The sequence below is a fragment of the Alosa alosa genome, chromosome 13 (assembly GCF_017589495.1).
Source record: "Alosa alosa isolate M-15738 ecotype Scorff River chromosome 13, AALO_Geno_1.1, whole genome shotgun sequence".
In the NCBI taxonomy this organism is placed as follows: Eukaryota; Metazoa; Chordata; class Actinopteri; order Clupeiformes; family Clupeidae; genus Alosa; species Alosa alosa.
Genome location: NC_063201.1, coordinates 7320029 through 7347286, shown reverse-complemented (window position 1 = coordinate 7347286; position 27258 = coordinate 7320029). Strand labels below are relative to the sequence as shown.

The window sequence follows — 27258 nt, the reverse complement described above, 5'->3', positions numbered from 1 at the left end:
TTCCCTTGTGTACATTCACTCCAAGTTGGCCTACCATAACTTCCCAACCCTTCACTGAACTGTAGCTCCACAACTGCATGACAGGAGGGTATTTATATTTTTCTGTAAAATAAACAAACTAATTTACCTGTCCAACTTAAAGCAGCAGAACATATGCACTACTGTACTTGGAACGCACATTTTGTTTGCAGGAGAGAGAATGCAAGCACAGAAAGCAGCAAATCAGCAATTGCAGGGCTTGTCCATGTTGCTGGTTTGGTTGCTGGGTTGGATACTCCACTGTTTAGCTAATTCACTAACACAAAACTTCATGGCCATCATTCATATAATGTTGGGGGGGAAAAAGGCAGCATAGAGGCAGCAAGGCTATAGGAGTTATCTTGGCTGGGCAAAATCCAGGTAAATTGGTATATGCTCAGGGTTCCCACTTTAATGTGAAATTCCATGACTTTTCCCTAACAAAAAAAACTGAATTTCCATGACTTACTATATAATGAATAGTACAATATACCGACCAATGATTTCAGAGCAGCCGCGTGGCATTCAAGAATCTTGTGGAAGATGAATAAATAAGATTAAATAAAGTTGAGCTACTCAAATAAGCAGTAAAGCTAGTAACCAAATATACACCAATTCTGCTTGGAAATATATTTGTATTAATGTATTTTGTCAAGTAAATTTTAAACTGCTACAACAAAATTCCCTGATATTCCATGATTTTGTCCCAGAAATTAGAACATTCCCTTACTTTCCTTGTCTGGAATAGACTTTCCAAAATTCCCTGATATTTCAGAAATTCCATGACCAGTGGGAACCCTGCATGCTGTTCAAAACATTAGCAGTAAAGGAGCAGGATTATCATGCTGAACGAAGCACAATGCTTTACTGATGTTAAAGTACAAACACTGTTTAAAGTCCCACACGATGGACTAGCATAAAGGTACAAAAACCTTACCAAATTAATATCACTGTTGCTTGGTGTGCAAGCAGCCTAAATATGTACACTTTCAGCTGACCAATGCTGAACCTTGCAAACAAGACCAGGATATTTCCAAAGGTATGAAAATTACTAATTAGGTCTACCCTTCAATATTGACTCAAGGTCACCTAAAGAATCAGATCATGGTCTTAGAGCACATTGTCCATGGTAAAGCCAAGATTTTTATTTACTTTTTATGTCCCCTGATGGAGCATTCTGCCTCAAGCCATTGTCAATATTCTGTCTGTTTGAAATGCCCTAACTCAACCCAAATCAATGGGGACACAAAACTTGGGTAGTTATATTTTATTGAAGCAGCCTGCTATTACAAAAGCAATAAAAGTACATAATTTTCCAGAAAAGTCTTAAATGCAAAGTGTCAAAGTGCATCTTGAATAATTGGTGCAGTTTTCCATCATTTTAAGTGCAACAGATAACTCACAGGTAGCTTACAGCTTTCATTTCCATTAAAAAATAAAATTACACCACACTTAAGAATTCAATTTCAACGGAGTGATTTCTAAAAGAGACACACCATTTCATAACAGAACGGCCATCAGGACCGGCAGAGCAACTGAAGGAGAGCCTTCTGTTCAAGGATACCACCCAGGAGGAGAAGAGGAAGGGAGGAAAACATGTGACACACAAGGAAGCCCCCTGCCTGAGAGAAGAAGTGTGAATCTCAATTTTCCGAGCTGCAAAATCAATATAGAGAAAATTGCACACCTTCTGTTGAAGAGCACTCCTGCGTATTGAATTTAGACAGGGTCTGTGATAAAAACCAGGAGAGGAAAAAAAACAGCATGGCAAAAAAAAGGCTTGCTTTCACACATCCTTATGAATACTCTGATTTGAAGCGTACCCAGTCTCTTCCCATAAACATCCACCCCGATTCCCATCTATAACTAAACTATCAATTGCCTGTCTGAGTTTTTTCACACATCAGATACCACACCTGATACACCTTCAGCCTTCAACCTGCTGCTGGCTACACCCTACTACTCCTCACACCAGGGGCTGGTTGTCTCCAGTTGTGGAGGGAAGAGACTCCACGCTCCCTTTGTAGATGGGCTTCGTCTGGGAACGGTCATCACTACAGAGTGAGATAGAGAGGAACAAAAGGAGGATGAGAGAGAGAAGGAGAGAGATTAATTCAAGAGTAACTTGAATGGGAAAGAGATGGCACAGAGCCCTGATCAGTTATTCTGTAGGCCACTCCACACAGTAGGCCTTAATTTCTCCTTCATGGAGGATACTTGGCAATGTCTGGCACTGATGTGATCATGACTAATATTATTTCCAATTTTGCCTCTTACACCATCACAGGAAAATAAAGGATGCTGTACAAATTTAAGGATTTAAATTGAAGGAAGACCGGAAGAGTTAGCATGACTAGCTCAGCCCAGTCGGCATTAAGAATAGTCAAGGAAGAGCTTGATGGGCCAAATGATTTTACCTACCAATCAGTCACCACAAGTGAGTGGTTTAGGTGATAAAGATGCTTTCATTTGAAAACATGTTGTTGCCATCCAGAGGAATATAAAAGACAACTTATTCAGACAGGTTTATCAGTAGGTACTTTACAAAATAATGTAGATTAAGTCCTGTGAACCTAGCAAAGCTCATAGGCCTACAATGAGGGGGATTTCATCTTTAAAAAGTTTCATTCATTATCAGTTTACCACTAGAACATGAACAGTGGTAAGCTATGAGGTTCATCTTTAACTTTGCATTACTTTCATCTCAATATTTATGACAAAAACTACTAAATGAATCTTCAGTATGTCCTTCAGTATAATTTGCATTGAACCTTATCAGCCCCACCCTTCGTTCAGGCGAAATCCAGTGGAATAGCTCCAGGCCACATTAAAAAGAGGGATGGTAAATTTGGCAGAGAGAGGGCTCAGGGAAACCAAGAGACTTTTAAAACCCATTATGCAATATGAAACAGTGTAATTCCATCTCAGACATCTCCACAGAGATGACTTGGCCTTCAACTCAAACCTTCACAGTCAATTAACCTTCTCAAGGTGGTTACAGTGCCTTTTTAAAAGGGGCGAAACAAAGACAGCTCACATACAAGAGAGACAGCGAGGAGTCTGGAGTCACTTACATGGGTCCCTTTGTCTGCCTGCGCTTGGCTCTGCGGCAGAGGAAGGCCGTCATGGAGACCAGGAGCACCAGCAGGACCAGGCCAGCCCCGGCGGCGGTCAGGACGATGCGTCCGTCCGTGGTTTCATACCAGCCAGCATCCTCTGTGTGTGGTACAGAGAGAACCACTGTTAGTGCCAACCTCAGCGCCAACCTCATCCTTGCGTATTCCCTAAGGTACTCTCAACTCCTCCACCGCTGACAACCCTCCCAAATCCATTCCAGTGTAGAGAGAGTGTAATTAAGACTTCAGTGCCTGCATCGCGGGCGAGCATACTAATTTATATTGGCGATATAATCACCTTGGTAAGGTGCTTCAATTACATTTCTTTTAATCTTTCAACAGATCTCTAATGAAAGGTGATTGCGATCTCTAATTGTACGTGATTGGTATCAGAAGTTGAATTAAATGCATTGCAATTACGTGCACTGTGTCATATTTCTATTTTACCTCGTGGCTCTGGGCCACTAACTTTCCATTACTTTCTCTTAAACACATCATGAGGTCAATATCAGTTCAGGGACATTTGTCATATCCTGTTACAATACATAGATTCCAGGATGGGAAAAAGTGGTTCAGCAAGTCTAGTCCCACTCATAAATCTAGTCCCACTCATAAATCTAGTCCCACTCATAAGTCTAGTCCCACTCATAATCCTAGTCCCACTCATAAATCTAGTCCCACTCATAAGCCTAGTCCCACTCATAAATCTAGTCCCACTCATAAGCCTAGTCCCACTCATAAGCCTAGTCCCACTCATAAGAGACATTAAAATATATCACCCATTTCTGACTGCTTCCCAGGTCCACATTTGGATATGAGTAGACAATCATGCTTAGAATGTTAGAATGTGCTTACGGTTAGAATTTGTGTTTAAATCTAGTTATTCTATACTAATCCTAATCCTAATGTTATGTACTATATAATATGATATTTTAGTATACTAATCTCAACTCCACAGCATATACTAATACTAATACTTTATACTATAGCCTATAATATACTCATCCTACTATAGTCACACAAATTGACTCAATCAAAGAAGCAGAAGTTACAGTTGGATACAGCAGTTAGTATTTAGAGGTATATGCAAATACTGATATTAATACTAAATGAATCAGACTTATGCTTAGTTCGAGACAATTACCAGTAAATCTTTTGTTTGTTTTTTTCCCCAATGTGGATTAATGGCCTAACATATATCAACTGCACTTCCTAACATATTCCAACTGCACTTCCTGGATCACAGTCTGTCACGTCAGCTAAGTAAACTGGCAACACACCTGTGACAGTTTACTTAGTTGATTATGTATGGTATCTTCCCCCTCCCCAATCTGCCATGTGCAAGGTACTACAACAAGCCACATCTACCCTCCACATACCCAAAGCCCTGTCAGGGTGACGCCCTAATGTCATTGGTCTACCCACCTGGTAGGACAGTGAGGGTGAAGGAGCGACTCTTGCGGAGGGACTCCACGCTGGGGTGCTTGGCGGTGCAGGTGTAGGTCCCATCATCCTCTGGAGTCACTTTCCTCAGCGTCAGAGTCTTCGATGGCAGGATCCAGTCACTCCCCTGCAGAGGGATTAGCATGAGACAGAAAAAGGGAGGAAAGGATTGAGAGGAAGAAAGATACAAGTAGTCAGGGGGGGAGAGAGAGAGAGAGAGAGAGAGAGAGAGAGAGAGAGAGAGAGAGAGAGAGAGAGAGAGAGAGGAGAATGAGGGTTAGAGAGGTAGGGAGAATGAGGTGGAAAGAAAATGAGAGAGAAAAGTAAATGGAGCATCGAGAATGTGGAAAAAGTGAACTTTAAGAACAACCTACTTTGCACAATCTCGGTGGTGAGTTATTAGAGCTGTTCAAAGTTATGTCAATGAGCACCAGCGCGAGCAATTAACCTCGATCACTGTTTCAGACAAAGATTGCTCTGCAGCACACTGTTAACTATGAAGAATAATGAGAGCCTCAACAGAATAGCACTGCAGGGACAAAAATAACCACACAATGCGAAGCAGACAAGGAATAGCCACCAAATGCAAACAATGGCTGATGGAAGAAAAGGGGGAAAAGCCAGTGTACAAGACACAGCATGTCATAACCATATTAATGATTTGGCACTCTGAGATTTCTTCCACTCGCCAACAAAGTCCATTTCAATTTGAATAGAATTGAATTAAGAGGATTTCCTGCACAGGCAGAGTTCTGGCCAAAACAGCATTGTGTATGCTAATCCACTCGCTCTAAAACAGTCTCTCTGCCTAGTGCTGTCTCACGGGCACCAACAGAGAGGGATGCACAGGTAACTACTCTCCATTAGGCTATAATTTTCCATGTTGTGCAAAAAATCATTTTCCCCAAATTACTTTCACAATGGTAAAATGGTAAACACAGTAAGTATTTAAGCACTTTAGCACGCTATGGCAAACCAGAAATGAAAGCACCAATATGCAGCTATAGTGAGAGGGCACAAAACAGTACATCAACAAAAGAGTAGACTGATAATTCAATGATTTATGAAATTAAGCCTTCAGGCACACACTGTGGGATAGGGCCAGATTAAGACTGAATAAATATGGTGAAGGTCATCTCACAGCTTTCTTCATACAAAGAGAATACTCTTACACAGATATTCTGCTCTTCTGTGTCTGCTCTATATATACTCTAGATATAGGAATATGCCACTTCACTTCAAACTCCTGTATAATTACCCTTTTTGCAATGAGGGTAATTATAATGTAACTCTGACGATATGCTTAATAAACAGCATATTATAGTGTATGCATTATGCTTCTGTTATGCTTTTGTCATGTGTTTACATGTTGTAAACCCTGAAATCTTTAGATAAATGATAAATCTGAAAATCATCTGAGTCCAAAAACTGATCATGTGTAAGAATGGGCATCATCTTACCACTGTCCCTTCATGGTTCATATATGTGTAGTTATAACACATATCAGACGAGATGTGTTCAGTGCCACAGTAGCTCACATGCTGGAGTATATAAACACTGCCTCTGTGTGTGGTTTCACTAAACTTTGCTTAGGGGCACAGACCTCTCGTGACTGTTTTTCTTTGGAAAACAAAACCCTGTTTGGCCGGTTTCTCTGCCCTTTCCCTGCTGGGCGTCACTGCAGAGTGCCGAATGCGGCCACAGCCAAAGCTGATGTCAACAGCGCTCTCACTCACCTCCTTCTGCCAGAAGTACTCGGGGGTCTCAGACGCTGTGGTGGAGCAGTTCACCTCCACGTCACTTCCTAGTGGCACACGCAGGTCTTGCACGGAGTCGTAGAAGCGGTTGTAGTAACTGCTGGGGCCGTCCCTGGCGAATGACAGCTCGTGCATGTCTACACAGAAACAGATTGCCAGGAGAAGGCAGAAGCGAAGAGAATAATGGGGTGGGTTGGTCAGAAATCCCGGTAGGAAAGCATGCACATAAGGTATGCGTCTTGTGCCTTCTCCGCAAATGCACTCAAGGCGTATCAAGCACAATTGGGAGAGTCTTGGCACCATAATTACCTGCAAATTACCTCTGGGAGCAATCAATAGCAATGCTAACGGTCAGCCTCGGCTTGTTCCATACAAATGACACAATGCTGAGGTAATAACTCATTTTCTCTCCATCTGTACATCAGTTTAACAGGTACTCCTTCTCTCTCTTTCCCTAACATCTACATCCCTCCCTGTTTATCGCAGCAATTCCCCGTCATTGACTCTTCTAAATAAGAAGGTAGTCGCTGCTGTCCAGGAGAAAGTGAGAATGAATGTAACAGCTCTCCTTGGACCCATTTGAACTGAGAGCCTGTTGTCATGACCCATCCAAATGATCAGCTCAAGTGTACACTCTTAAAACGAATGTGTTGAAAGCAGCACAACTTGCGTTTAACACGTCTCTCTCTTGTTAACACGTCTCTGTGTCCACAGTTTGTGTTGTTTCCTTTTTTATTTGTTACACAATATGTGTTGAAAATAACACAACTTGCATTGAAAGCAAGACAACTTGAATTGTTTTTTAACACATCTCTGTGTCCAGATAGGGACAACATATTTGTTTTAAGAGTGTATAAGTCTTCTATCACTGGAGTCATAAGTGTATTTTTATCTAAGGTAACATATACAGGGTGAACATATCTGACTCAGTGAGGAGAAAGGATTATGAGTCACACAACCAACTGACTCAAATTAATATAGAGAAAGTAAATGCAGACTCTTACATGGATTAAGCGTAGTCTATAGACTGTTTTGTTCAATGAAAATTTCCGTTGAAGTTTCCTTTTAATGTAAGACTAGGTTTTATTCCTGTGCGGGAAACCGGTTTCTGCTCAGAATCGCATAAGTCCTAACAAAAACCTGGATGATTAAAAAAAACGCCAGATCAGATTGTCAGATCAGCTGAAAGCTGTACACCTACAGTGGACGGTGAGGGACAGAGGAGCGGAGGAGTTGTCCGAGCCGAGGGCAGCGTCATCAGACACGCAGCGGTAAAGCCCCTCCATGTAGGTCTGTATGCCATAGGTGGTCAGGAGCAGACGGTCATCTTCAAGGTTCAGCTCGAAGTAACGGTAGGAGCAGAAATAGTGGCCGCGGTAATCCCTGTCTGACTCAAGGCGATACCATCCCTGTGAGAACTGAGAAAAAGAGAGGTTAGTTAAAAACGGCTATGCCCTTTTCTGAAGGAGTTGTTAGAAAAGACACACACAAATCAATGAACAAAAAAAACAGTATCGGTTTTGCATCATTTGCGTCATTGAAATCCCCTACCCGATCATAATGACTTGTACACCTTTACTGTGTATGTATAAATGCATCAACACAGTTGAATAAAAAAACAGGAAGTGGCTTGTCTGGCTTAGAAGACACTTCTGAACATGTAGTTCTCAGAGGGTGGCGTTTATAACATTAATGCAAATTCAAAACAATGGTATCTTTGGGAGATAGGGTGACACTACATTGTATCAATATCAAATATGATAACACATTATTCTAGTCTAGTTCTGGTAGTAGCCAGGCTAAGCAAAGAGAGAGAAAGAGAAAGAGAAAGAAGAGAGAGAGAGAGAGAGAGAGAGAGAGAGAAAGGTAAAAAGAGAGAGACAAGGAAATGCATAACTAAATTGTTTTGCTGCTATTTACAAGTTACTCTGACCTCTACCACACCCATAGGTTGGTATTCATTATACGCCGCATCATTGTGATGGCTCACCTTTGAGGACCTCTCGAAATAGACTTGGCTCATGTTAGCTGTAGAATTGGAGTCATAGCATTCCAGGGTCACCATATCCCCGGCCACAATTGCCTTTGCAGGGCCTTTCACAATCAAGGAGGCTGTGGTGGACAAGGGAAAGTTACAATTCCAGATAGAACCACAACTCATTCAGTCACATAATTATTTACAGTGCTGGTGTTGAACACACTGAGAACAGAAACAATTGCATCCCATGTGATTTCTTCGGAGGAAGATGATTCACAGTAATTTTTGGTTCGCTTTTCAAGTCACGCAGGGGATTTACAACTATCAACCTTTGTGCAAGGTTATGTTGCCAATGGTTCCTCTGAGATTTTGTGGAAGTACAATGTTCTAGAGAAAAGACATCTAGGGTCCCTGAAGTTAAAATGACTTAGGCTATGTAAAGGCTATGTTCCTGGGCTACTTTTACAAGGTATGCAATTAAAAGTTAGATATGACTTATTATGTAGACGTACAGGACGTGCCATATTGAGAGAAAGTGCGCTCATACAAATCTATGAACTATGGTACCCTACCTGTCAAATTAAAATTTCTTCACATTTCTTGGCATTGTTAATATGTAGGCTATTGAGTTGCCTTTACACTTGACTGCAAACATTCATTGTTTCATCTTAGTCTGTAGTTGTAGGTGTAGTTGGTTGAAGAAAATAACGTTAGTAGCTTACTTTTTTGAGAGCCATTAAAAGCAGAATGTGAAAGAAGTCATATTTACCATGGCTCATCTGAAAGTGAACAAGCACAAGAGCAGTCAAAAACAGGACCCCTTTCATTCTGTCGATTTCGTCAAAGAATGTGTTGTCTCAAGTTCCAAATGTTGATGTCTGTAAAAACCGAAAATGTGTTGGTACAATTTATCAACAAAGAAGGGGGCGGATCTAATAGGCTATGTGCGCACGTCCTAGTTGGCCATACAGGAAACATAAAAGAACATCATTTTATTCATATGTAGATAAGTAAAGATATGTAGACTGACAGATATGTAGATATGTAGGAAAATGCAGAAAAGTAAACGATTTTGTGAGTTGTGGTAATTAGTAACATATAGCCTATAATATAGGAACGTTGTACTAGCGCAGGGCTATGCTTCCGCCACACTTTTCCATGTCACTTGTTTCTAAGTAAAAGTGGATCATGGAGTTTCCCCAAGGTCATTCATAAGTAGACCTATCTGAAATTAACAGATGTGCGTTCTGGATACATGAAAACCTTTAGTGTACGTTTGTCATAGCCTAGGTGTAGGGTAGGCTACACAACATTCAGAGTTGTTTATTGTGCATGCTTGCTTGATTTTGACTTACTGAGCAGCGTCGATGTAATATGATGATACGCATTGTGCCCCCTTTCGTCAGCGTTGATAGAGGGGAGATAAACGTAAATAGATAAACGTCAGTATGCTTTTGCACCGTATTCATCTGATTTATAGTTGACACATTATAAATGGGACACCTAATGAAATCAATCTGCATGCATCTATGCGTCAGCTATTTTCTAATTCACATTTGAGAGCACCTCAGTGAAACAAAACAAACGCATGGGTTTGATTGATGAGGCAAAGCCAATAGCATTTTGATGTAGAGGTGTTCTCTTTTACAACAAAATGGCTATTTTGGGGATTACACTGACGCCGACCTACTACCTCATCTAACCTTTCCCCCCTCTAAAAAAAATAAAAAATAAATAAAAATCCAACATTCGCTCAAAGTGTCAGCCAAAAGGTTTTCCATGCAGCCTTGAGACAGAAAAAACAAAAACAAGTTATTTGCAGACATCATTTATTGCAGCTTTGATTCATTAGAGATGTGTTGTTAACCCATGGAGAAAATAATTCCAGAACCACCATTATTATTGGAAAAACGTTGCCTTGTAGATAGGCTCTGATGACTCACAAGCACAAGCATGACCCTGCTTGGGGGAAGAGAGCTGCAGACAAACTGCTTCAGTATGGACAGGGCTTGGCTGGGTATTGAGTTATGTTGGGCTTCAGGTGACTGCACACTCACTGGAAATCCAAAGTCTCCACAGACTCCGAGTCATCAAATTAATTCAGCCCCTTTGGCTTGAGCCAAGACTCCGAAATGCAGCTTTATTGTAATGACCTGTGAAAGCATTAGATTATCAGAACTGTAAACTTGCTGAGAGGAACTTCTGAAACAGCTTTGTACATTTGGATGTTTTAAAACAGGTGTAAGGTCGATTGTGCATTATAATTATAAAATGTCAGGCACGGAAAACATAGTCAGCACTACCACATGCTTCCTGATATACTAAACTGATATTTTTTGGACATAGAGCTGGCAATGTTGTGCTAAGAAAGCTTTTCTATTTTCACAGGTCAGACCCATAGCCTATTACAAAACTCTCTAGTGCTTAAGCTGGGTGACTTGGTGTGTATCATATATCATCAAAATGAATTTGGAGATGATGCAAAAGGTGGCCATAAAATATAACTAAAAAGTATCAAGTTGTTGCATACTGTTGTTCAAGATGCTTTTTCAAGGATCTATATTTAATATAGATATATCTATATTTAATGTTTATTTTTTTCTCTGCAAGAACTTTAAACAACTGTAAATAGATCAAATTAGGGTGTGTTCATCTGTCCTGTGATCAAACACAAACACAGACACACACTTACACTTATTCTTACACATACACATACTATCTATTGCTATAATGTTGAGGAGCCAAAATCTGAATGAGTTGAGCTTGTGAATTTTGAAATATAATGAGAAACATCAATAATCCATTCATTGTCTATTTCAGAATTTAAAAAATGTCTTCTGCCTTTTTTATTTCAGTTTTGTGATGTTAAGAATTATGAATTAAATAAGATAAATTATACAACGGAATTACGTATATATGAGTGCAATATATGGGCCTATTTCTTTTTAAGTGAAAATGATGATGATTCCTAAGTGCACAGAGTGTAAAGTCTTTTGAATTATTCTATGAGACCATAGCTTAATACTTTTCAAAAAATCTGAAATTAACTAGCAAGGAAGTGGAGTGTGCTGGATGGGACTAATGGATAAGTTATGAAGCCAATTGAGCTACAATGAAGTCAAGGAATAAAAGAGTCAAGAATTATCTAATGGAGGACTTCTCTTACAGCAGATGAAAGTAAATGTGTATAATATATAAAACACACATATCAAAGTGCTTTGGTAAATTTATTGAGGCAAGATAACCACTGCAGACTGAAAATATGTAACAATCACATAATCTTTTTTTTTGTATACTGGATGGATGACCTTTGTGGTTGTGACTACTAACGTCCACAAGATGGCAGTCTAATACTACTAAAACACTGCATTGCAATTCAATGTAAATATGGCATGATGTGCTTTTAAGTTCTGAAATGCAAAAATGCAGTACAATAAACTGTAATTCATAAAGACAATAACGCACAGGTTGAAGGGAGGTTTGTAAATGTCACTGACATCCGATTCAGAGGTTACAATTACATACAACAAACACTTCAAACTAGCCTTTTGGTTACAGAATTGTTATTATTTAATTATTATTCAAAGGTTGAAATGTGAAAACACAACCAAAAAAAATAACATTATTTATCAGCGTGATTCTTTAAAAACTCACGTACATTTCTAGAAAACAAAAACAAAAATGCCACGACCATCACATATAAAAAAATGTAATCATAAATGTTCCTAAAATTACTCTCTCCAACAGTCATGCCTTAAACCATAGCAATTAAGTTCAGTGTCATATTGTACAGCTGGTTTTACCGATTGGTATCACATGTTTGAAAGCATTAGTTTCTCAAACTGGAAAGGCACAAAGGGGTTCAACATGTCAAATTTGAACTCTGTTGTAGCATAAGACTACAGAACCAGCCTGTAGATGGCTTTTATTTTCAGGCTTACGTAAGATGAGAATCGACTATCAAGGTGACAATGTAGATCAAAAAGATTGATATAACACAGACAGACTGACAATAAATGTGTACACGCTACACATTTTGTATGGGAAAGGAGAATATTTCTGACACTGTTACCTAGTGAAAAGACTGGGAACTGCAATACTAATATATTTAGTAAAAAACATTTAGTTGAAATTATTTCAGTCACAATGGTATTAGAATGCTGTGCATGAGCCATTTTAAAGTGCAAATTTTGATTGCAATCCCAGACTAATTTAAGGACCAATACCACTCAGCTGTCCCATACAGTACTCATACGCACATGGGTGTCGATATGAGTGCAGCACACCTTGACATCCCCTTGACAGCACATCTTGAATTTCCCCTTGAGGATCAATAAAGTATCTATCTATCTCGCTTTCAACCATTCCATTAGATTCCATTGTCTTCAACAACCCCCCCCCCCAGACCAGCTTTGCACTTTGCTGCCATCGCTGTGTAGATTACTATACAGTTCTATTGTTGTTGGTGCCGCTCCATAAAATCCATTGTCCATCAAATGCTTGTCAGTCAAACATCTCTGCGCTGATGTGCGTGCCAAGTGACAGTGCACTCATGTCGGCACCTATCTGCAGAGTACTTAAAGATGCCCCACCCCACGCTCGATGGTGTTTTAAGCCCCCACCGTCGACTTCAAGGCAGCTCTGCGACCGTCGACTCCAAGGCACCTAACCCTAACCCTTGCCTAACCCTAGTGCCTTCCATGCAGCGCTGCATGGAAGACAACATTAGGGGATTAAAACGCCATAAAACCCACCCCGCCTCACCACACCACACTCACCCCCACTCCGTTAACTCTTCTCACTCTGCCCCGCTGGCACTCTCCACCCCACCCCCACCACACCACACTCACCCCCACCCCGTTAACTCTTCTCACTCTGCCCCGCTGGCACTCTCCACCCCACCCCCCCCACCCTCACTACTATAGTGCTCCAGGGACTGGTGCCTGTTCCTGGAGGGGGCGTCTGCGAACCGAAGGCCACAGTCTTCACAGGCGTACGCCAGCACTTTTCCCACGCGACCACCACCACCACCACCACCAGGCTTGGAGCTGCCAGTGCCACCAGGACCAAAGGAGCTGGGCCTCCCCCCAGCGCTCTCTCGGGCGTGGGACTGGCTGTCGGGCTCGGCCGCTCCGCTGCTGAGCCTGGCGTGGGAGGAGAGGCCCGGGGAGATGGCGGTGGTGGTGTTGGAGGTCTGGCTGGTGCTGGAGCTAAGGTCGTGAGGCTCCGTGAAGGGGCTGCTGCCGGGGTTGGATCCCAGGCTGCTCGCGGGGCTCTGGCAGCGGCGCTCAGGAGCCGAGGACGATGACGAGGGCCCCCGGCGGGACTCGGCCCCAGGGTCGGGCACGATGCCGTGGACGGTGCGGTGGTGGAAGCGGATGCCCGAGCGGTTGGAGAAGCCCTTTCCGCAGAGGCCGCAGACGAACGGGCGCTCGCCCGTGTGGATGCGCTGCGTGTGAATCTTAATGGCGCCCGACTGCGTGGCGCTTACCGCGCCTCTTGGGCAGGCGTAGGGCTTCACCGCCCCCGCATGCGCGCTGGCGCCCGCCACGAAGCCAGGTGAAGGGGAAGCGCCCGCAGTAAGCCCAGCGTCGACCTCTCGCCCGTGTGGATGCGCCGGTGGATCTTGAGCGCCCCCGACTGGCTGAAGCTCTTGCCGCAGTCCGGGCAGGCGTAGGGCCGCGCGCCCGTGTGCACGTTCAGGTGGATGCGCAGGTTGCTGTGCGAGTTGAAGGCGCGGCCGCACTCCACGCACAGGAAGCCGCCGGCCTTGGAGGCGTGCTGGGCGCGCTGGTGCTGCAGCAGCTGCGAGGGGCGGGCGAACGAGGCGCTGCAGTGCATGCACGGGTGCTGTAGCTGCTGCTGCTGCTGCTGCTGCGTCTGCGTCTGCTGCAGACCCTCCTGCTGCGCATGGCTCTGCTGGTGGCGGAGCAGCTGGGCACAGGTGGGGAACGTGCGCTGGCACGAGAGGCAGGGGAACGGCGGGGGGGACTGCGAGGGCGGCGGGGGTCTCAGCTGCGGGCAGGGCAGGCAGGACGCCAGCGGGCAGTGGTGGTGGTGGTAGTGGTGGTGATGGGCGTGAGCGTGCGCGTGGGCGTGGGCTTGTGTCAGGCGGGCATCCGTGCCCTGCTGGTGGTGCAGGAGCTGGGCACAGGTCTGGAAGCCGCGGTGGCAGCACAGGCACGGGAAGGTGGCTAACTGTGCAGGGTGAGGGTGAGGGCAGCACGTAGTGGTGGCAGGGCCCGTCGAGCTCTGGGTGTTTGTCCCTTTATCTTGCTGCTGGGGTTGGCTCTGTTCGGGGTTGGCACCGCCGGGTGAGTCGCTGCCTTCATCAAGCGAGAGGCCAAGGCCCAGAGACAGGCCGAGACTGACCGACGAGGAGCTAGGGTCTTTAGCCTGCCGCTGGCGTGCGACCTGGGGCTGTGAGGTGGAAGACAGGTGACCTCTGAAGGGCTTCAGAGTCTGGAGAGTGAGAGAGGAAGAAGAGGAGGAGGAGGAAGAGGAGGAGAAGGGGCAGCCTGGGCAATTGCATCCAGTGTGTTGAACTGAGAGATACAGAAAGAAAAAGCAGAGAACCACGACAAGTGGAAAGATGAGAGATAGGTTTCTGTCTCTATACAGTCTATCAATTCAGTCAACTCAATTACCAAAAAAGCCTGCGGACTGCACTGATTCAACTCTGTGTGACTACTAGACAAATTGTCACTTACACTGCTGTGCCTCCTCTTCTCTAGCGTGCCCACTCCTCTCCACTTGTAAGGAGAGCGGCTGCAGACCACAGACTACCGTGCCTTTTTCATGGGGGTGTCTAGACTGGACATGGGAGGCTGGGATAGCTTTTAGTCCCAGGGCCTCATGACCTGCTGTTTCCCAGGCAGAGCGCAGTGCTTCTTGTTGATGGTGGTTGTCTTTTCCTTGCTGCGGACCTGTTAAGGTGGTCGAAGCCGTGGTGGAGGAGGCCATGAGGTCCCCTATGAACTGGTGCATCTCCAACCAAGAGCATGGACCGCGCTGCGTGGGGAGGCGAGAGGAACAACGCAATAGGTGATTCAGCTAAGCAACAATATAATCTTGGCTATCCTTTTTAGACATAGCACGGTGTTTGAGAGAACCGGACAGAACAGTTTGGATAGTCCATCATAACGGCATATTTGTCCTCTTAAAAAATATTTACGAACATGTATTTTAATTCGTTCGCACTTTAAAAGCTTACAACTGAGCGAGTTGTTTTAAAATATCAACCCACTCATCAGCATGGTAGTTATCTGACATTTACTTTTACCATAGGAATAAGTACTCACGCTTGCAGCAAGCTTGTCTTTGTCCATTTGGCATGTGAGAGTCCAAAATCGGCTGTAAAAAGCGTCGCGTGGTAAAACGACAAATGTATAATTGTAACAGTCTAATGTGGCCACAGTCTAACTGTCTGTTTCCCGTTTTAGCCAGCTAGACTGTGGGGAGCTGTCCGCTCCTTCTTTCGTTTCCGCCCCCATATTTCTATGATGTTATGGCCATTATTATCACAGTCAAGTTCAACCAGCAGTTTATTTCCGGGCCTTGGTGTCATGTGACTTATGAGTACCCCTGCCCGCTAGCTCTCCACATAGGCTAAGAATAATATTGAGGCCAGCGTGATATTAAAAGGACAACAGGCGAGAGGACCACCAACACCCTATTTTGTGAACAGGGCACATCCCTTTTTTAAGTTATATTTTTGTTGTCGTCTTAATCTTGTTACTTCGCCCGCTGCTCTCTTCATAGCCTGCCTTTGTTTGTGATATTCTTACCCTTCCTTAGAAGAACATTTTTCGAATGTCCTAGCGTAATTCCATGGAGATGTACTTCTTCTGTCGAGTTCTGCGAAACAAAGTAGCCTAGTGCCACGTTATTTTTTCCAGGGTGTAGGCCTACTTGACACCATATTAGATTCTTTTACGATTAGATTCAACTTTATTGTCATTGTGCACGTGTGCAGTCAGAGACAACGAAATGCAGTTTGCGTCTAACCAGAAGTGGAAAAAAGCAGGATAGTGCAACATGATACAGTAGACAGCTGGTGCAGTATAAACAGAAGACATAGCCTATAGTGGAGTGTAGACAGTAGTATACAGTTAAGTGGTATGGTTTACAGTAATCTAAATTAAATATAAATATATGCTATGTATTAGCAGTAGCCTGAGCAGAATATATATGGATATGCAGTAAGAGCAGTGAATGAACAACGTATGTGCAGTGTAGTAGCAATAACATTATAACAGTAATAAAAATAATATATGCAGTGTATTAACAGTAATATTGTAAAAAACAGAGTAAATATGGATATTCAGTATGAACCGTATAGACAGATATATACAGTATGTACAGATATGTGCAGTGTAGTAACAGTAACATTATAGGAGTAGTAAAAAAGAAGTGTATGTGCAGTAAGATCAGCATAAAGTGCAGTAGAATATGACTATGCATAAGTGTAATTACAGTATGTACATTTTATAAATATAAATAGAATACTATGGATGGGATAGGGTAGTGCAATAGAACACTATGGATGGGATAGGGTAGTGCAATTGTCCAGGTGGAAGGGGCTGTTGAGGAGCAGAACGACACCATTCCAAACAAAAATGCAGTATATTGTTTATTTGAAGGTACACAACACTTTGCATATTCAACAGTCATAGCATGTGCCTCCTTTACATTCGATTATCTTACAGTCGGTCTCAACAAAACTGAAGTATGAAGATTTCCTATTTTCCCCAAATGTCATTCAACCCACAGAGACGCAATCATTTTCCTGTCATAGTTCTTATTCGTTACCAACTTACAAAAGGCATGAAAGGTATGAAAGTGTCCTCTAAAACAGCAGTTTGAGGAAAAAAATATAAATAATTCTTAACTTCTAGAAATTAGACTATACAAGATACACAATATATTCAGACTAGGATGCTGGAAGAACAATGCTGTTAACTAATTCCGCTTTAAACCTATACATTCACTTTCAGAATGAATATTTTTTTTCCATAAATAAAGAGTTTTATTTCATGTGAACCTTATCAGAGTGAGTACTCCACGATGCTTCTTTAAGACCCTATCTGAGGAGTCCGTGGAATATAATCCACGGACTCCTCAGATAGGGGTCTAAAAGAACATATATATATATATATATATATATATATATATATATATATATATATATATATATATATATATATATATATATATTTTTTTTTTTTTTTTTTTTTAATATATAAAAAAAAAGATCTAAAGAGAATGAATTCAGCACTTCTAACTATGGACCCTCGCACCCCCAAAAAACAAAACAAAAACAGACGTTGAACCAGCAACGTTGTCCTCAGGTGACGCTATTTAACACTGGACCGTAATCTCTTACTGGGCGGACTGGCTGGAGGGGTTGCATTGGGGGAGGAGAACGCTGAAACTGAGGGCGAGTAGGAGGAGGTGGACGACAGCAGAGACCCAGCGGGGGACGGAGGAAGAGTGGGGCTTTTGGCCAGGTCTTGGTCACCTTGCATCGCATGCTCCATGTAGTGCTCGATCAGGTCACCTTCCAGAATGATCTTGCCACAGGTCACACACTCGTGCGGCTCTCCCTCCTCCTCCTCATCCTCATCTCTGTGTTCGTCCCTGAGGTCTACTTCCACTGAGGTAAAATAAGAGTCTTCAGTAACTTTCTTATTTGCTTCCAATTCATGGCGACTGTGACCCTGTGCAACAGTTTCTCCATTCACTTTGCCAATTGTATTTTCCTCACTCTGTGCTTCAGGGCTTCTATCGGAGTGGTTAACGGTCAACCTTAGGTCCAAAGGAGAGTCAAGATGACCAGGAGCCTGAGAGGATGTTTCCGTCTCGCCCTGTCGTGTCCGCTCCCCTGTGCTCTTGAAACAATCTTCAACACGGCTTTCACTGCGGACATCTGTGATCAACAGATGTGACTGCTCCAGATTTTCACTACTGCTAATATTCACATCTGACATTAACAGATTTGATCGTTCCAGATGTTGTCCACTGTCGTCACCAAAAGCATCAGACTTCTTTATTACAGCTGGCAAACGTAAATCTTCCAACTGTATTTCAGTCTTTAAATCTGATGATTTGAACTCATCTTTAAGCTTAATCTCTCCTTTCAGAGTTGTCCATTTTTCTTCACTAACCCAAACCTCATCTGATTTCGGTCCTCTCTCCTCTTTCTTAACTTGTACCGTACTTGTTACATCACATATATTTCCAAAACATGAGGAGATGCATGCTTCTGAGTAACCTGGGATTTCTGGTTCCTTCTTGATCACAGGAGTATTAAGGCAAGGTTGGGGAAGTTTCTGTAGCTGCTGCTGCTCACACGGAAAAGCCAGCGGAGCTGCAGTTTTGTCCAGTACAGCGGCTTCCAACACAGGGTTTGGAACCATATTTGCACGACTGTCTTGGGTTTGTGGAGGCTGGAGCGAAGCAGCAACACTGTTTTGATCTGTAAGGACTAACGTCTGGGGTTCAGCAGTGCTAACCGTCAGGTTGGAAGGGACCGGAGCAGACATGGGGAGAAACACTACCAGCGGGGTGTTAGGGGGAGGAGTCTTGTCCAGCCGGAGCTGCCACGCCCCCTCTGCTGGCTGGCCGGGCATCGCTGGCACAGCGGGCATCGCTGGCTCAGGTGGATGCGTCTGTGGCACATTTACTGTGTTCGTTTCCTTCACTTTGCTTTGGGGTGGAGTGGGTGTAGTGTCTTTAGGGGCAATGGTGTGAGATTTCTTCGCCGTCTTTTTTGGAGCAGGCTTTGTCTTTTTCACCTGCAAGGCAAACGGCATAGTGAATAAACGGCACCAACAACATTATTATGGCTTCTTAACATCACTACGCCTCTGATGGACAGCGGGTCAACAAACACAACGATTAATAATTTCTATTGTTAGGTATAGATGCACAGTCGTATAATTAAGCAACGACACGAGGGGGAGTAGTGTTGGTAAAGGGTATCGTCACGGCTGTAATCAGCTGTAAGAACGGGGACGAGTGCCGAAGGTAATTACAGACTTGGCGATATCCTTTATCAACATCACAAAGTGTCGTTGCTTGTCATATTGCTTTTATACAACAGTTTCCATTACGAGCTAATTTAGTTTAAATATACAAACTTGTGCTTTCTATTGTTTATTTAGATTTTTGTTCATTCATCCTCCATCCTTCTATAGCCTACATACTTGTCTATACATCTCATATTAAATTGAACAATCATCTGCTCTTTAATTACTCCATTTTCCCACTCAAATGTGACGTAATTGAATTAATGTAATGTTCACTTCACATTGGATAATTCAATGCAATACGCGGAGTGATTACTTTCTGTGGGGGGGGGGGGGGGGGGGGGGGGGATTCCTTGTGACAACACCCGACTGATCAGAAACCTCAGTAAAAAGTAGCTCACCTTTGGAGGTGGGATGACGCCACAGTCCTTGAGGTGGAGGTCGTAGCCTTGTTGGTGCGGAAAGCCCAGGCCGCACTTCTGGCAGAGACAGGGTCGCTGTCCCGCATGGCCGCCCATGTGTGACATGAGCATGAGCGCGGAGCGGAACCCCATGCCACACTCGGCGCACTTGAGCACCCTCTGGTGGGAGCCGGCGTGCTTCTTCAGCTCGTCGGCCGCGGAGAACGTCTGGCCGCACTCCATGCAGCGGATCTCGTCGCGCCGCTGCTGCTGCAGGACGGCCAAGGCTGCCCTGACCCCTGCCCCTGGTAGCCCCAACACCCGATTAAGCCAGCCAGGGCTCTCTCGAAGTCCCCGTGGCTGGCGAACGTGGACAGGCACGCCACGCACTGGATGGTCTCGGGCTTGCACTTGTGCTTGCGGTAGAGGTTGGCCAGCCGGAAGTGCGTCTTGCAGTGCGTGCACGTGTACGGCAGCAGGCCCAGGTGCGAGAAGCTGTGGCGCAGCAGCGTGTTCTTCTTGCGGAAGCTCTGGCCGCAGTCCGAGCAGAGGAAGGCGCGCTGGCACGCGCGCTTCAGCAGGTGGCGCCGGAGAGACTTCTCGTGCCTGAAGCGGCGGCCGCACTTGGCGCACTGCGGCTGCGCCACCTCGCTCTTGTGCTTCTGCACGTGCAGCAGGCAGTCGTTCATGCACGTGAAGATGCGTTTGCAGTAGTCGCACTGGTAGAACTCGCTCTCGAAGTGCGTGCTCTCCAAGTGCTGCTGCAGCTGCTTCTCCGTCTCGAAGTTGGCCTGGCACACGCGGCAGCGGATGGGCACAGCCTGGGCATGGGTGCGCAGGTGAGCGCGGTAGTTAGCCAGGTGGCAGAACTGCTTGCCACACTCAGCGCAGCGGTAGGGACGCACGCCCGTGTGAAGGTGCATGTGCTCGCGGAGGAGGAAGCCGTTGGTGAAGGTCTGATGACACACGCTGCAACTGTGTTCTCCCCCCGCATCTAGGCCCAAACCAATATATTAACATTTGCATTCATTCTCAGTTGTTTTAGTTGTATTTTCTACTTTTTAGTTGAAAGAACATATTCTGTCATCCAGACAACATCTTTTCAGGGAAGACCTCTGATATTTCAGAAAAACAATGGCAACAATTAATTCTGCACAAATTTATTCACAAACAGTATTTCTCCGTAGAGGAAGAGTCCAGATGCTAAAATGGCCTGTCTAATTGGGTGCATCATGGAATGAACATGATTAAGAAGTCCCCATATTGTTAAGCAGCTGAAATCCTATATCAGGCAGGAATGGGACCACATTTTATTCTCAAAATTCTAGCAACTGGTCTCCTCAGTTCCTAAACATTTAATGTTGTTAAATGAAGAAGTGAAGCAACACAGTGGTAAAAATGCCCCTGTCTTTTTTTAATTCACATTTTACAAAGCGTCACAACCTTTTTTAGAATTCGGGTTGTATTTTACAGATATTAGCACTGGAAGAGAATAGCCAAGAGTAGATCAAGCACAACTACTATATAGATGCTAAATTAGTAGATCAAGATCAAGCACAACTACTATATAGATGCTAAATGTGCATACTGTACCTGGAGCAAACAGCTGGCCATCATCCTCATCATCAGTGTCCTCTTCCTCCTCCTCTTCCTCCTCCACCTCAGAAACCTCACTGTCATCACTCTCATCCTGAGCAGTGTTTGCCCGACTCTGACGAACATTTGCATCATTCTGGGATTCAGCCCCATCTTTCTCGGGCACGACCTCCTGTGCAGTGTTTTTTTTTTCAGCACTGCTCTGCTCGCCATCCGTGTAACGAACCACAAAGGCCGTCTTCTCAGTGCTTACCGATTTGCCATCATCGTCCTTTTTCTCTCCCAGAGCCAATGTCTGTTTTGTGACTACAACGTCATCGGTTAGAAGATCCGGCTCCTTTTCAGCGTCCGTTGGCTTAGACTGCTTTTTAGTGTTTGACTGCTTAGACTCTTTTTTAGCGTTTGACTCGGTAGAACTTTCTTTTTCAGGAACTATGCCCTTGTTGACGACTGTTATAAATTGGGGAGACTGAGGCTGAATATTCGCCACCATGACTGGGGTAGACTGAGAAGGGAGTGTCCACAGGCCACTCTGGGGCACTATGGCCATAGGCAAATTTTTGGGCACTATGGCCATGGGCAAATTTTTGGGAAGAGTATGAATGTTCTGCTGAACCACAGAAAGCAGACGGTGGTCCAGAGGAGGATTTATTACTGGAGGAGTTGTTTTAGGAGAATTCATCACAGGAGGAGTTGGTTGAGAAGGTGCTGGAGCTGATTTTGAAGTTGATGGATGAGTTGGATTAGAAGTTGCTAGAGGTGCTTTTGAAGTTGATTGAGGTGGTTTAGCAGGTGCTGGAGGTGATTCCAAAGGTTCTGGAGGTGGTTCTGGAGGTGATTCTGAACGTTCTGGAGGTGCTGGGGGATTTGGTGGATTGCATGAAGAATTGTTTTGTGATGTCTCTTTTATGGGTAACTCCTCATTGAATGCAGGAATATGATGGAAACCCAACTCTGTAAGCTGGATGTCTATGGTAAATTCAGATGCCATGACTGAAAAAAGACAAGTGTTCATTACAATGATGCAGGAACAAGAACTGTAGTAAATAAATATCAGACAGCATATATACACTGTGTGTGTGTGTGTGTGTGTGTATACACTATTATTTATTTATTTTGCTAGTTTAATTTAGTATCTTGTTAATTCAGCAAATCAGCTATGCACTAACGAGAGAACTCCCACAACCCCCCAAGAACTGCCCCTAAGACGGGGCCCATTGCTCACATTTATGGTCATCTAACGTTGAATGTCAGAGTAATTACATCCTAAAACGTACCTTAATGATACACCACAATGTATAAAGGAACAATGTTTAAAAAGAAAAACACAATATATCAGATGGATTAGAAGATTATTCGACGGCCGCTTCTTTTCTAATAAATACTTGTAATTAGCCTGACGTTGGGCTGGCACCCAGGCTAACTTACAGTGGGAAATATTTACACATTAAATATTTCATGGCCACCAGATGGCGGCATGGCACTGCACTTTGCAGAGCTGTACCCTTACAAAAATGAAACGTTTGCAGCAGATTTGCAGCAATCTTGTGGGTGATTTGTGGGAAACAAATGAGTTCACTAGAAAATATTGCCAGAAGTTTGCCAATGTTGGCCGCTACAGGCAAACTTCCAGCAAAGTTCTGGCAACAATGAGAAGTTTGCCACAAGTGGCAAATGTGTTCGCCAGTGATTTGCTGTGAACTTCTGGTGACTAGCCTAATTTGCATATGACATTGCTGCAAATTTGCTGCAATATTGCCAAAAGTTAACTGCAACTGTTAGCCAGAAACTTAATTTGCATGTGAAAATATGACCTTGCTCAACAGAAACCTGAAATTTCTGTTAGGGTATACAGATCTGGCACTGGGTGTAAGCAAGTAGTGAAATGGCACCATCTGGTGGCTGTGCAGCAAAATAGTGCCATGAAATATTGTAGGTAGGGTAAGGTAGGTAGGTACTAGGTAGGTAGATAGGTAGGTAGGTACTTTATTGATCCCAGTAGGTCCCAGTAGCTTAAAGACATCACACACAACATACACATACAACATAAACAGGATGATAAAATAACAAATCCATATGAATAATATGGATTTTAAATAAAATATCCTAAGGGATGTATAAGCATGAGACGCTTGCAGTGACAGGGCAGGGATTGACCCTGTGATTCAGTATGCATGGTAAAGTGCTCTATGAGAGTGTGTGTCAGTGGTAGACCGAGGTGAAGTTAGTTTGATATTTGATATTCGGATATTCGACAGATATTCAAAAAAAAGAATTATGCGGCCGGTTTCACCCCGTGTTTGCAGACAATGTACAAACAGATGACCTGTCTACTTGCTCCCAGCCGACCTTAGGGACCGTCTAAAAAGTACCTTCTGAATTACCTTGATAGTCTTTTTTGTCAATAGCTTTGACATCATGTGACCTAGTGACTCCAAACCAATTCAAAATAGTTATCCAACATGGGACTCATCAGAGAGAAACTATATGCACACAGTATTTTATATGAACATTTTAAAGAAAATACCTTATTTCCCATAAGGAATGGTCTCCTTTTTTTCAATACCTCCCAGGTCATGTGACCTAGTGACTCCAAACCAATGCAGAATTGTAATATCCTATATGGGACTCATCGGACACACCTCTTTTTATGGTCACTGTATGCACACTGTATTTTACATTAATATTTTAAAGAAAATACATTATTTCATATAAGAAACGGCCCCTTTTTTTTCAATACCTCCCAAGCCATGTGACCTAGTGACTCCAAACCAATGCAGAATAGTTATCCTATATGTGACTCATCGGGCACACCTCTTTCTATAACCATTGAATGCACAATCTATTTTATTTTAATATTTTAAAGAAAATACATTGTTTCCTAATAGGAATGGTCTCCTTTTTCAATACTCCCCCCCCCAAGGTGTCTGAAGTGACGTAGGGACACCAAACCAATGCAGAATATCCTTTATGGGACTAATCAGACACACCTCAAATTAATATAATTTTTGCTCATACTATTTTATAGTACCCATTTGTTTCCTATGGAAACTTTCTATAAATAATCAGTTTTTTTCTCAATACCTTCCATATAATAGTAGATGGCAAATAATTTTTCATATTGAATCTCTGATCTCTGTCTGATAAGTACCCCATAGCAGAACAGTTCTGTACTGATCTGTGTTGTCAAGGACCCCTTATATGGCAGCTATTGAGCAAAAAGCTGTTTTCCATAGGAAATAAATGTGATTCTTTAAAAAAAAAAATATATAATAGTTCATGCAAAATATTATTTCACATTGACGTGTGTCTGATTAGTATCACATAGCAGAACAGTTCTATGTTGATCTGTGATGTCTAGGACCCAGTATATTGAAGGTATTGAGCACAAAGCAGCTTCCATAGGAAACAAATTGGTTTTCTTTAAGAAATTAATATAAAATAGTATGTGCAAAATTCATATTAATTTGAGGTGTGTATGATTAGTCCCATATAGGATAACTATTCTGCATTGGTTTGGAATAATAGGATAATTATTCTATATTGGTTTGGAGTCCCTAAGTCACACGGCTTATTGAAAAAAGGAGACCATTCATGATGGCAAATAATGTATTTTCTTTAAAATATTCATATAAAATACAGTGTGCATAGATTGACTATAAGAAGAGGTGTGTCTTATTAGTCCCACATAGGATAACTATTTTGCATTGGTTTGGAATCACTAGGTCACATGGCTTGGGAGGTATTGAGAAAAAGGAGTCTGTTTCTTATATGAAATAATGTATTTTCTTTAAAAAATTCATATAAAATACAGCGTGCATACAGAGGCTATAAAAAGATGTGTGTCTGATGAGTCTCATATAGGATAACTATTCTGCATTGGTTTGGAGTCCCTAGGTCACATGGCTTGGGAGGTATTGAAAAAAAGGGGCCGTTTCTTATATGAAATAATGTATTTTCTTTAAAATATTAAAATAAAATAGATTGTGCATTCAATGGTTATAGAAAGAGGTGTGCCCGATGAGTCCCATATAGGATAACAATTCTGCATTGGTTTGGAGTCACTAGGTCACATGATGTCAAAGCTATTGACAAAAAAGACTATGAAGGTAATTCAGAAGGTACTTTTTAGACGGTCCCTAAGGTCGGCTGGGAGCAAGTAGACAGGTCATCTGTTTGTACATTGTCTGCAAACACGGGGTGAAACCGGCCGCATACATTTTTTTTGAATATCTGTCGAATATCCGAATATCAAATATCAAACTAACTTCACCTCGGTCAGTGGTAGTGCAAATAAGTCCAACAGTGCAAGAATAAAGTCTAGAGACCAGCATTAAATATGGACAGTATATATAAGAGAATAATGTATACATAGTAATATAAAACTATAGCAGTGCAAGGATAACGTTTTTAAAAATGACAGCATTAAATATGGGCATTATGTTCAAGTATTACAGTTTTGTTCAGTTTAGCTCACTCCAGGCTGGGGGAAGGAGGGAGCGGTTGTTCATATGGGCTAATATAGCCAGTAAACAGTGGGCAAGTACTTTAAATTATGGTAGAAAATCTTGTTTCCTTACTAATTATTTGTCTAATCCATAATCCATCTGATATATTGTGTTTTACTTTTTAAACTTTGTTCCTTTATAAATTATGATGTGATATTAAAGTACGTTTTTGAATGTCTCTGACCTTCGACATTAGGCAGTTTTAAGGGCTGACACTTTTCATAAGATTTCTCCACATTGCTTACGCCAAATTCTGTTATTCTTTTTGTATAAATCTTGTACCAACATGTAGTTTATAATCAAAGTAAAATGGTTGCTGGCATAAGTGAGCGGCGTTAGTTTGAGCACATTTTCGAAGTATTGTTTTGATGTGTTGAATGAAGTCAATGGGAGCCGTAAATCCCAGAATAGCAGTGACCACAGAATATTTCTCCGGATAGTCACAGCGGTGCCTGAGGGGCAATGCTTTATTAGAAAATTAAACATACAAAAAAAAGGTGTTGTTCAGCCTAACCTGCCTGGTAAGAAGGGGGTATTGCCGCGTTTATATTAACACTGACGTTAAGACTATCTAAAGATAATGTGGCAGGGCCAGGATAAACGTAGTTCAGGTTAATAGTATTCATCATTTGCACAACGATCTACGTGATCTTAAGTGGATAACAATAGTATGGGGAGAATGTGCCCCTGGCCAGACTGGTACGTCGTACTATATTTGTTGCTGTTTGTGTGATGCAATTGCCACACACAATATAACTATAAAGAAAATGTAGTAGGACTTACCTGAGTAAAAAAAAAAAGATATGAGTTGATGGTTCAGGAAGCTAACGTTAGCCTTATTGCAATGTTTACCATTACCTCACTCATCAACGTCAGCCTAGAATGCTACCTGACAGAAAGCTTAACATGCATATGGTTCCGATACACCTGCGAAAACGGATGCACTACCGATTGATGGAATGTGAAATAATGGTTAAGTAAGCTTCGGAAATAAGATCGTAACCTCACAAAACATCAGTCTTAACGTTACCACCGGTACTACTGCACTGGTATTGCTCCTCTTACTATCTATGGTGGTGTTTGTGGCTCCTTTTCTCCATCGAGAGCTGTGGGCTGCAAGATGTTAGTGTGTACTGACACCTACAGTCTAGGGGGAGATGTGCCAAAATGTTTCACTATGGAACATCATAGCAGAAACTGTTTCTCGTTCTCATCAATGAAGGGATGGAAAAAAGTTTATCTATCGGTAGAAGGGGCAACAATCATAAGCTCCAGTAATTCACATTGTTATGTTCAACTTTAATAAGTTATAATAATTAATTGTTGACTTAAATAACTGACGTGAATTCATACAATATGTATGGCTCATTTGAACAAGTTCAGTCTCATTTTAACAGCTGTAAAAGTCTTA

General features: G+C 42.7%; 3 protein-coding genes across 4 annotated transcripts; all 3 read right to left on the bottom strand.

Annotated features, from left to right (window-relative positions):
• Nucleotides 1-1270: 1270 nt before the first annotated feature.
• Nucleotides 1271-9231, bottom strand: si:ch211-79k12.1 (uncharacterized protein LOC568891 homolog). Of its 2 annotated transcripts, XR_007195408.1 has the most exons (8): nt 9082-9231; nt 8325-8446; nt 7536-7752; nt 6314-6471; nt 4560-4704; nt 3093-3234; nt 1935-2072; nt 1271-1640 (listed from the first exon to the last, which is right to left on the bottom strand). XR_007195408.1 is itself a non-coding variant. In XM_048260033.1 (7 exons), exons 1-7 carry the CDS (start codon nt 9137-9139, stop codon nt 1985-1987), a joined length of 930 nt encoding a protein of 309 aa, XP_048115990.1. In that variant the 5' UTR covers nt 9140-9231; the 3' UTR covers nt 1271-1984. The 2 variants fall into 2 exon arrangements, 1 of the variants encoding a protein (XP_048115990.1); XM_048260033.1 differs by having other exon boundaries at nt 1271-2072.
• Nucleotides 9232-13182: 3951 nt separating this feature from the next.
• On the bottom strand, nt 13183-16539 carry si:ch211-79k12.2 (uncharacterized protein LOC568844 homolog). The gene is given in 4 exon segments (XM_048260647.1): nt 13183-13853; nt 13856-14857; nt 15023-15323; nt 15614-16539. Coding segments are annotated over 4 exon segments (2001 nt in total). The 5' UTR covers nt 15641-16539.
• Nucleotides 16540-17549: 1010 nt separating this feature from the next.
• wu:fe05a04 lies at nt 17550-26893 on the bottom strand. The gene is made up of 5 exons (XM_048260646.1): nt 26631-26893; nt 21337-22332; nt 20075-20737; nt 19744-20042; nt 17550-19108 (listed from the first exon to the last, which is right to left on the bottom strand). The coding sequence occupies exons 2-5, from the start codon at nt 22328-22330 to the stop codon at nt 17669-17671; spliced, it is 3396 nt and encodes a 1131-aa protein (XP_048116603.1). The 5' UTR covers nt 22331-22332; nt 26631-26893; the 3' UTR covers nt 17550-17668.
• Nucleotides 26894-27258: the final 365 nt, after the last annotated feature.

Bases quoted from the DNA above. Each gene is read 5' to 3' on its own strand.
- si:ch211-79k12.1 (XM_048260033.1), bottom strand. From the start codon at position 9,139: ATGAAAGGGGTCCTGTTTTTGACTGCTCTTGTGCTTGTTCACTTTCAG. The intron at 8,447-9,081 runs GTAAATATGACT...TGTCCACCACAG, and splicing joins TCACTTTCAGATGAGCCATG to CCTCCTTGATTGTGAAAGGC. The intron at 4,705-6,313 runs GTGAGTGAGAGC...ATCCCTCTGCAG, and splicing joins AGTACTTCTGGCAGAAGGAG to GGGAGTGACTGGATCCTGCC.
- wu:fe05a04 (XM_048260646.1), bottom strand. From the start codon at position 22,330: ATGGCATCTGAATTTACCATAGACATCCAGCTTACAGAGTTGGGTTTC. The intron at 20,738-21,336 runs GTACAGTATGCA...GTTTGGGCCTAG, and splicing joins TGGCCAGCTGTTTGCTCCAG to ATGCGGGGGGAGAACACAGT. The intron at 19,109-19,743 runs GTGAGCTACTTT...TTTGCCTTGCAG, and splicing joins GCGTCATCCCACCTCCAAAG to GTGAAAAAGACAAAGCCTGC.